This window comes from Netta rufina (genome assembly GCF_964035555.1).
Source record: "Netta rufina genome assembly, chromosome: 1".
Taxonomy (NCBI): domain Eukaryota; kingdom Metazoa; phylum Chordata; class Aves; order Anseriformes; family Anatidae; genus Netta; species Netta rufina.
The window spans coordinates 149,027,484-149,037,948 of NC_140123.1; the positions used below are offsets into that span (position 1 = coordinate 149,027,484).

General features: G+C 43.8%; 1 protein-coding gene across 1 annotated transcript in view; it reads left to right on the plus strand.

The window, feature by feature from the left end:
• The window catches only part of STAB2 (stabilin 2), a gene marked incomplete at both ends in the record, with an annotated part of 86,696 nt that extends 77,515 nt beyond the window's left edge, over positions 1-9,181 (plus strand). The window contains 8 exons of the mRNA XM_084291293.1: positions 641-806; positions 1,023-1,129; positions 1,452-1,571; positions 2,501-2,659; positions 4,843-4,950; positions 7,159-7,287; positions 8,362-8,481; positions 9,131-9,181. Of these exons, the coding sequence (XP_084147419.1) occupies positions 641-806; positions 1,023-1,129; positions 1,452-1,571; positions 2,501-2,659; positions 4,843-4,950; positions 7,159-7,287; positions 8,362-8,481; positions 9,131-9,181 (960 nt within the window). The remainder of the gene's footprint in view (positions 1-640; positions 807-1,022; positions 1,130-1,451; positions 1,572-2,500; positions 2,660-4,842; positions 4,951-7,158; positions 7,288-8,361; positions 8,482-9,130) is intronic.
• Between the last annotated feature and the right edge of the window lie 1,284 nt (positions 9,182-10,465).

Below are 10,465 nucleotides of genomic sequence, written 5' to 3' on the forward strand. Positions count from 1 at the left end.
AGGGTTTTAATTATTAGGTCTTCTTAAAGAAATGTACACTGCAGACTTGTGCTGTGATTTTTCATTTATTTATTTGTTTGTTTGTTTGTTTTTCTGGGAATCTTTTCTCCACCTGCTGTTAACGTAACAGAGCTATTCCCACATTATTGTCTTTTGGTTGATGTCAGTGGGATGAGCATCACACCTTGGGCTTGTAACATTTATTTTCAGAAGGGTGAGTCAGATTGACTGTGCCTTTCTGGCTCCTTCCCCTCAAAGGAAGGAAGGAAGGAAGGAAGGAAAGAAGGAAAGAAAGAAGGAAGGAAGGAAGGAAGGAAGGAAGGAAGGAAGGAAGGAAGGAAGGAAGGAAGGAAGGAAGGAAGGAAGGAAGGAAGGGAGGGAGGGAGGGAGGGAGGGAGGGAGATGCTCACCATTTAGAGAGGCCACAGCCAGCCTCCTTCTGCAGCAGCAGAAGGCTGGAAGTCTTGGGAGCAAAAGAAGCTGGGCAGCCTGCAGACAGAGAACTTACTCAGATTCCCAAAAAGCAGGCTGGGAGGTTGGGTGCTGCTGGAGCACCCCAGGGGGCTTTCCTTATCCACTGGAAGTGCCTGGACCCACCACCCAATTCTTCCTTTCTCCCTTTTGGCTGTGTCGGCTGCAGGCAAAGTACCACCTGTGTGCTGCTGGCTGGTTGGACAACGAACGGGTGGGGTATCCCACTGCCTTCTCCTCCCCAAACTGCGGCGCTGGGTACGTTGGCATCGTGGACTATGGGAGGAGAGTCAACCTGAGCGAAACCTGGGATGTCTTCTGCTACAGGGAGAAAGGTGAGAGTGCCCTTCTCAGCATCACTCTGCAAAGGGGAGCAGCAGCAACAGTTTTGGTACCCTTGGTCAGCCACAGACTGCTAGATAACCCTGCAAGAGATTCTCTCTTTTTAATTATAATAATAATAATCTAGTGCTGAACAAGTCAATTTTCAGGCACAGGGCACCTAGAAAAGGTTGCTGGCCCACATGGCTCTCTGTGTTTGTGCCTTTCAGAGGTGAACTGCACCTGCAAGCCAGGCTACGTGGGGGACGGCTTGTCCTGCAGCGGGAACTTGCTGCAAGTGCTGATGTCCTTCCCAACGCTGACAAACTTCTTGTCGGTACGGCCTGCAGCAGGCATGCGGCTCCGGTGGGGTGAGCAGAGCGGGTAACTAGGTTGTCTCAGCATTGGCTTCACTGTAGTGCACGGAAAATGCAGGTTACAGCAAGCAAAGTGGGGTGGAGCAGTCTAAATCCACACCTGCTAAGTCAGGGAGTAGTCGCCATGTCTTAATTTCTTGTTCCAAGTTTTGGGTTTCTAAAATGCATTTGAAATTAAATGCTTCTGCAGCTGGAGGTTAGGAAGGATCCTGTGCACTGCTGCTGATGTGCACAGGAGCTCAAGATTGCCTTCTACTAAAGCTGGATTTTGTTTCTGCCTAGAAAATCATGGCTTACTCCAACAGCTCTAGGAGGGGGAAAGCATTCCTGCGGTACCTCACGGACCTGTCAGTGCATGCCACGCTCTTCGCTCCAAATGATAGCGGACTAAGGGAAAATCAGGTAAGGGTTGGTTTGTTTCTTTTAACTTCTTCATTTTACTAACACTTGTTGAACAGACACCCTTATGGGTTTCTGCATCCCAATGCAATCTCAATTTAAAAAAATAATAATAACATGACATGACTTCCATGTAAACCCGTAAACCCATGTAAACCATGTAAACAGCTTAAACTTTGCTTCTAGAAGAGGTGAGTTCACCATCTCTGCTTCTCTTCTGCAGTCAGGAGTACAAGGTTTCTGGGCATGTTTGAGTCACCACAGAGAATTTTCCATCAGGGATCTTAATTACCCATCTGTAAAGGTGTCTGTCTGAGATGAAGTCTCCCCTGGCTTATTAATATTAAGCACAGTTATTTGAAAATAGTTATTTGAAAACAGTGCACAGCTTTGGGATTTCTCACAAATGCATTAAAGGAAGCTGCTCCTGGTTTCATCTCTGTGCTTGTCCTTTTTAATTTCCTTCAATCAAACATTGCCTCCAACACCTGAGGTACCACTCCAGTCATGGGGGGATGAGGCCAGGACTTCTCCAGCTGTCGCAGAGTGATAAGCCAGGCAGGTGGAAGGCTGTGAATTTGTTAAAAGAATCACACAAGTGATTTCATTTCATATGGGTTTATGCTCTGCCTTACATCTTCAAGCTATTTTAAGCATGTCCGAGGCTCATCGCTTCAGGTCATCACGCAGAAGAGTAAAAGCTTTTGTGCTAGTAGAACCAAGGTGTTGCCTCCCGTAGGTGGTGGTCAGACGTCAGCAGGGCCAGAGGATCCATCCCACTGTTCACTTACAGGTTTCCCAATAGTCTCTGTCCCATATTGCACTTGCTGCAGCATTAATAGCAACAGAGAAAAAGGATCATAAGCATGGGAGTAAATCCAGTGGATTAAATAGATTGATTCGTGTTTCTTGCATTTCTCTTTTACTTTTAGACACTTACTGGGCGAGACATTGAGTATCATTTATCTAATGCCACCATCATGTTTTATGATGACTTGACCAATGGAACCACTCTTCTGACCCGTGCTGGGGAAAAACTCCTAATTACAAACACCAGGGGCCAGGAGTATCCAGCTTCCACCACTGAACAGGTACCTTTTTAATAAATCTCCCATCTTCATGCTTTTTCCCTCTCATCCTGCACCCTCTAATCAGGTGATGCATTGATCTGGGGAGTACTCCTGGGGCAGGCAGGAGCTGGGACTTCTAATAGCAGCCATCAAACTGCAAACTTACGTGTTTGCAAGCAGCCAAGCTCCAACCTGCACAACTGGAAGGAAATTGCTCAGGCAGCCTGCAGGAGTCACAGCATGGGATACAGATTTGAGTCAACCCTTCTCTCAGATGGGCAGGGTTAATGGAGAGGGCAGTATAACAATAGGAGAGATGGGAACAGCAGCTTATCATTACAGAAAGGTGTTGGCATTTGTAAAATTTCTTTCTAACTTTCTGCTAGAGGGAGAAGACCCCAGCATGGCCTTACTCAGAGAAAAAGCAGACAAAGCTATTTCATTGCTATTTCTTTTTAAAAAAAAAAAAAAAAAAAAAAAAAAAAGGAAAAATCTACATCCTTTTTGTAAATGGAAAGTATGCTTTGATGTCTCATGTGCTGAGTGAGCTGGGGTTGCTTACTTTGGAGAAGAGGAGGCTCAGGGGAGACCTTATTGCTCTCTACAACTACCTGAAAGGAAGGTGTGGAGAGCTGGTGGTCGGCCTCCTCTCACAAAGAGCAATAGGATTAGAGGGGATGGCCTCAAGTTGCACCAGGGGAGGTTCAGGTTGGAAATTAGGAGACATTTCTTCTCAGAAAGAGCAGTCAGGCATTGGAATGGGTTGCCCAGAGTGGTGGTGGAGTCACCATCCCTGGGGTGTTCGAGGAAAGGTTGGACGTGGTGCTGGGGGACATGGTTTAGTGGGTGACATGGGTGGTAGGGGGATGGTTGGACCAGATGATCTTGGAGGGCTTTTCCAACCTTAATGATTCTGTGATCCTTTGAACACACACCCAACTTTTCACTTTCTTAAAAATTATTATTAAGAAAATATTCACTGCCCAAGCAAATGACCTCTGTAAGAGCAGCCCCTTCAGACTGAGGCTGAGACTCTGCTGTGGGTGCTGTTGCAGAGCTGAGTAAGAAATTAAGTAGCGCTGCTTCTTGTGGGCTTGCAGTCAGCATGTGCTCTAGAGGATGGCACTTGACCCAAGGACTGCTGGGTACCCATCATTGCATCTGGGGTGGGGATTTACACGGACACCAACAATAAGGAAAGAGGTGCTGCAGGAAGAGGTGCGCATATGACAGATTTACAGGCTTATTCATTTTCTCCTTCCCCTTGTTTGGGGAAAAAAATAAAAAATAAACAAACAGAACACTCCTTTAGCATGAGAATTATCATACACTTCATTTATATTTAAGATCAACTTATACTGCCAACCCAGTAATCACATTAATGAAGTACACCCTCATGAGAGATCACGTGCACCAGCACAAGACTAACCCCATCTCTGTGTCCCTCTTTAACATACTAGGAGCTCTTTCAGATCATTTTGATCTGATACTAGAGTTAGAAGAGTTTCTCCTTAAAAAATCCCTGGTGTTCCTTTACCTAATGTCTTCCAAAGCTGCCAAGGGGAGACTCTGAGCCATTAACACAAACCTTGCTCCTGCCCTCCAAAGTTGTTTGGAAACCTGTAGCTTTTCGTCCTCCCCAGCGGACCTGAGCAGGCCCCTTCTCACATCCTAGTGAGCTGTGGAACAGGACCAAAGTCCTGCTCCCCCATGCTAGGCCACCAAATAAACTGTGGGCTGCAGTTTCTAGTCAGTGCTGGCCCAGTTCCCAAATCAGCAACCTCTGTGCCAAGGCATCCTCAGCACAGAAGGCAGCTGTAACAGGAGCAGGCAGCTGGGCACTTCTCCTGCCTCTACACGAGTAACAATGCTCCTAATCTTGCCACCTGTAAAAACATCACCAAAAAAAATAAATGAAAGAAAAATGAAAGAAAGAGAGAAGGAAACAAGGAAGGAAGGAAGGAAGGAAGGAAGGAAGGACAGACAAGGTCAATATACAAGTATATATAGTGACTTCATGCACAGAAGAACCATTACAAGCCTGGGACCATCTTAGGCTGGCGTCCAGTGAGGCAGACGTGGAAGCCCACCAGAAATTTTTCTCAGTGTGTCAATAGCTGATGTGGGGAAATAAGCTCAAGCTTTGTTTCAGCCCCAGAGGCAGGAGGGTAAAGCTCAGCTCTCATTGTTCTCTGTCCTTGCAGAACGAGATCAGATATGTGGACGGAAGCGCTATTGTGGAGTGGGATATAATCGCTTCCAATGGGATAATCCACGTCATTTCAGAGCCTTTGAAGGCTCCGCCAGCACCTGTAAGTACATGGTGACTTGTTGGATGGTGGTAGGTGGCTGTGGCTTATATCATACCAAACTCGCCACTGACATTCATATATTCCCAGTTTTCCTTCCATATATACAGTTTCAGTTTAAAGGGATACTTTGAAAGATTTGAAAGAAATTTAGAAAGTGAGAGTAAGGTATTAATGAAGCTTGTTCTTCCAACATTTATTTTTTCTTCAGTTGAATCACTAGGACTAGCTTCCCAGTCATCCAAGGTTTTATAAAACTCCATCTGAGTTGTTCCGAAAACACTTTCAAGCTTCTAAGGAAAGCGTTTGACTCTTGGCTTTGCACTCATTCCTGTCCAAAACAACAAGATGCTTTGAAAACTCTGATTTTTTTTTTTCATGCATGAATTCCTGCCATGTCTGTAGTTATCCAGTCATCTCACCCCCTAAAAAGACCAGACAAAGCAGAAACAAACAAAAACATTAAAAAATAAATAATAATAATAATAATAATAATAATAATAATAATAATAATAATAATAATAATAATAATAATAATAACAGTGCATGGCAAAATAACAGTACAGGGAGGGTTGCAAAGGGATGCTGTCCTTTGAGAGCAGGCAATTCAAGCTAGCTGCTGCATTGGTTCAGGCTGACATTACAATGGTACAGGGCCCTGTCCTGGGGATGTAGGAACACAATTCTCTATTTCACACCAGCAAAGTGTGCTGCTTTGTATGAAAGGGAAATGAACATTTCCTCCACCCACAATGCAACCTGTATGTCTGACAGAAATGAGACCTGTCACCCTTGGGAAAAGTGCACAGCGAGCATCTGCAGCTCTTTTTTTTCTTGCCACAAGATATTTGCTGTAATAAAAAGGATTTCTGTTCAATCAGGGTAATCCATTCTGGTCCCTCTCTCCATGTGCTGGAGGGGTCTCACTCACATTTCTGGCATGTCTATCCTAGCTCTGATTTAGGCAGTGACTAACTGGCCGCCTCTTCAGTCCATGAAGTTAATTCTAATCATACCCTATTTCTCACTTCCAGTTTGTTCAGAGAATCCCTATCTCCTGATTCAAAATAATAGGCAATTTCTGTCAGTCCATAGCAACACGATATTGCATTGTTTATAACTCCTTTCACATGCTAGAGGGCAACTAAACATTTTCTAATATTTAGCTGTTCAGCTGCACCATGTAAATTACTTTGTTTTCTAAAAAAGAAATGAAGAGGGTGTATCAGTTATGACAATAATGTGATTACTTTTTGCCAGGGGAAGTTTAGTAATCAGTTTTCTAAGCAGGGGGACACAGAGCTAAGGAATCACTTGGAAGAGCCAGAGTAACTACCTATGAATCTCTTCCCCACTGAAGACCCCTCTTCACTTCCAGGATTGCCAGCAAAGAGCACCATACTGCAGGGAGATCACATTCCAAGTGCCCTGCGATCTCTCAGGCAAAATTATCATCACCCCAACTCTGCCCGTCCCCTTCATATCAGGGCTGTATCAGGCCACAGAGCTGCAAAAGGCAAACCAAAGCCCTACCAAACCAAAGCCCTACTGTGGAGGCATTTTTCCCATTTAGACTAAATCCAGAGGACACGTGAATTTCCTTCAGCTTTTCACCTAGGTATTTACTAAGAAGTTATGTAGGAACATAGACTCTGTCCTGGAACATGCAAAGAGCTACTTGAATTGGCATTTTACGTGCTTGACTGAAGAATGATCTCAAGTTAAAGGCAGTGAACATCTTGGAGCAGTTTGATTTGAGCCCTGGTAAGCATGGCTCAGAGGGTTGTCTATCTGCCCACACAAAGCAGTGGAGAATGAGCCTGGACTCATAGAGACCTTTAGGGTTTACACTACAAGTTTTGAAAGCTACCTAAGGGACTTTGGTACACACTTCTCTGCAGGCTGGTGTGGTTTGAGTTTCTGTGGCTACTTTGAAAACCGTGACTAGAAAAAGATGACTTAGACATGCCCTGTATATTCAAAACCATAAACAAGATGAAGCTGCGCAGGAGCCAATGTCCAGTGTAGAGTAGCTAAGAAGAGCTAGTTTGCAATTATCAGAAGGCCACATTAAACTGTCTCAGGGAATTACGTACCAGGAGACTACTGCAAAAGCAGTTTGTGAACTAAGGTATAGCTCAAGGAGATGCTGCATGTGCTGGGTGCTGGAAGGTGACCACCCCATAGCTCACCCTCTTTCTGTGCTTCCAGGTTCCTCTCCATGCCACTACTGGAACAGGGATATTCTTTGGCATATGCCTGGTTATTGGAGTCATGGCCTTTATTGGATACTCGTACCTCAGATTCAGAAGGAAAAACACAGGCTTCCAGCACTTCAAGGTAAGAGGCAGAAAGGGGTGCAAAGCAGGGAGCCAGCACTTCTCCACACCCACCTCACTTTCCAGTCATGGACTCACATTTCTCCTTGTGCTTCATTAAGCTAGATGCATTCTAGATCACGTTTTTTTCACTCATGCTTGAACTGTTCAGACTAACACATGGAGAAGGTGGGGAAGGCTTACACATCTGCCTTGGGCACTAGCTCAACTTTTGCCTGCTGCACCCCTCTGGGGTGTCCTACCAGGGATCCAGCTCTCACTGACACTTTGAACACCAAGGACTGGCCAAAAGCTTACATCTGAACAGCATCAGAGCAGAAATCTGGTCAGCTTTAGGTCAGCTTTAAGGAAGCAGACAACTTTCAACCACTTGAACAAGTGAACTTGTTCTATTCTCTTCCCTTCCCCTCCGTGGCACTGCTAATAGCTTTACAGTTCTGGAGGTTGAAACATTTGATAGGAAAAAGGCTGGATTTAAAGACAAGCAAATTGAAGTGCTTATCAGGATTGAGAAGTACAAATTTTTATACTGATGAATTCTCATGCCGACTTTCTCTCAACTAACCTAGCCTCACACAGTATCATGACAATGAAAACCAGGCACCAACAGCCAAGCTACTCAGAGAAGAGAAGGATGATAGCGTAACAACATACACCTGAATCCACCCAAACGAAAGTCTACCTGGAAGGAACCAGAAACCTCCTCCTATTCTAGCTTCTGTATAATATGAGTTGTCTTTAGAAACAAAAAGGGAGCCATAAGCCAGGGGAAATGCTTGTAGTTCTGATGGTAGCAATGAGAGCACTCAGCCACATCCTTTTCATGGTAGGCACAATGCCAGTGCAGTACTACTTCTCCCATTCCTTGCTGTTATTAAAAAGAAGGGAGGAAAAGGTATCAGTGGTAAGTGATACAAGATACTACAGTCACCCAAAATAGAGTTCATGTCTAGAGGCACAAATTTAGCAAGCTCATTCAGAACACTGTGTTAGTCAGTGGGGAAACCTATGTGCCCCACTTAATGCATGAAATGAGAAGGATGGATTTTAAGCAGGTTTTTGTGATTTTATGTAGTCAAAAGATGACACTGATGTAACATCACTGGACAAGTCCCAGCCTTCAAATATCACCAACCCCTCCTATGAAAGTTCTTCTGCACTGAGTCCACCAGAACCTACGTATGATCTTTTCTCAGTAAGTGTGCATTTTGATTTGAGACACATAACTAAGATTATGATAAGAAGAAATGACTTAATAAAGTGAAAATGTTCGCTTGGGAAGAGGAGAAAAATAAAAAGTGAGGGGGAAATACCATTCAGGATCCTGACTTTCTTACCTCAGCCCACCTAGAAATGGGGTCGGCCCACTTGAAGCAAAAATAAGGGTATGGTCTACAGCTCCATTTCAAGTAATGACTCATGAGGCTGCAGTCTACCTTCAAAGAGAGATGAATTAACTTGGACTTCAAATGCTGCTAGATGCCAGTGATGCATCTATATAAAACTTTAAAAAGCCTTTTGTCTTTCCTTCTCCTTGCTGTAAACGCAGCTGAGTTGCATGCAAGCACTCTTTGACAGTCTGAAATGCAGAGGGAAGGGGGAGGGAAACAAGGGAAGGAAAGTCTGAGTAATACCAGAATGTAGAGAGAGCCTCCGTGGTCCAATTCATCAAGACTCGCATACACAGAGAGTTTAAAGAACACAGTAAACCTTTTTGCATGCAGTAAAGAGACTTGTTTGGTGCAAAAGTAGCAGGTGCAAAGTGCCATCTGTGTGGACAAATTGCCAAAAAGGGAAGTTAATTTGCTGCACGATGTCCAACTCTTTCTCGTTCTCTTCTACAGGATTCAGATGACCAGCAGCTTGTGATGAGTGGTCCGTATGATCAGAACTAAAGAGGAAGTTTGGCATTACTAATTATAAACCACACTTCTTTTTGCATTCACTGTGGAGAAAAAAAAAAAAAAAAAAAAAAAAAAAACAGCACCTAGAGCTTTCAGGGAATAAAATCTCATTATAAATTAAAAACCAAATCAAAGAGTACAGCCTTGTTTAACATGCAGTCTGTAGGGTTTGCAAAGTGACCAACCTCAGAAGTGTTACCTCTGTCTTAGAAATATCGACTATGGGTGCTAAATGCAAAACTGAGTCTCGATTCTTGAACCATCCAGAGACACTTCTCTATGACAAGGGTAAAACTTTCACTAGCTTTCTATTTCACTACTTCCATTCTTCTGTACAGAATTTAGTCCAAAATCTTCTTCTGTACAGTCATTTAGTCAAATGCCCTCAAACACACAGGGCTGCTAACCTGGCAAATAGCCTAAATTTGCTATTACTCCAGCTCTATGCCTTTGTTTTGGCTTGGCTATAAATACATCCACCCAGCATAAAACAGAACATGTATGAAACTTGTATTTTTAAACTGAGGGGATTTTTTTATTAGTATCCTTGCTTATAAGAATTTCAGAGCAGGAAATGCAAGCTTCCTGTCTGTCCCACTTGCACGCCCTAAGGCTTTTGTCTTTCGTCCTACTTTCCTGGGTTTTCTTTCTATCTCGTATCACTGTACAAAGGGAAATATTACGTGTATCAGCTTTAGCAAGAAGTATAGGGTAGTTGATGGAATTAAAATAGGGATTTTTACTCAATTTTTACTTGAAACGTTTTTGTGAAAAAGTAGTTATGAACATACCTTGCCATTTCATGACCGCATTCAGATTTCCAGGTCTGAAAGGAGCAGAAGCTGTCTGTATCTACACATACCACAATTGTGCCAAGCACATTAATGTTGCCTTTCAAGCCATGCACAGCAATAGCAGCTCTCTGCATCTTACTATTAAATGTCAATCAGACCCTACTTTGATTGCTAGAAACCACAAAGTGGCAAGACAAGAAAGATTTTATTGCTGGCAGCAGCAATGCTCAGCTACAACATACCTCCTGGTGTTTTCTGCATGGGGGAGTGGGAGAGAAGATGGCACTGCAGGAGAGCATCCATCGCCTCTGAGAACATCCCCAGGATGCCTCACATCAGAGCAAGGTATACGGGCCAACCCAGGGTTGACAATGCAACTATCAAGGACAGACAAGGGAATCTAATGTGTAAATATGACCGAATGAAAGCCACAGATGGAAGTAATTCCCCTAACTCTCTTCATGCCCCGACACATTCCTTC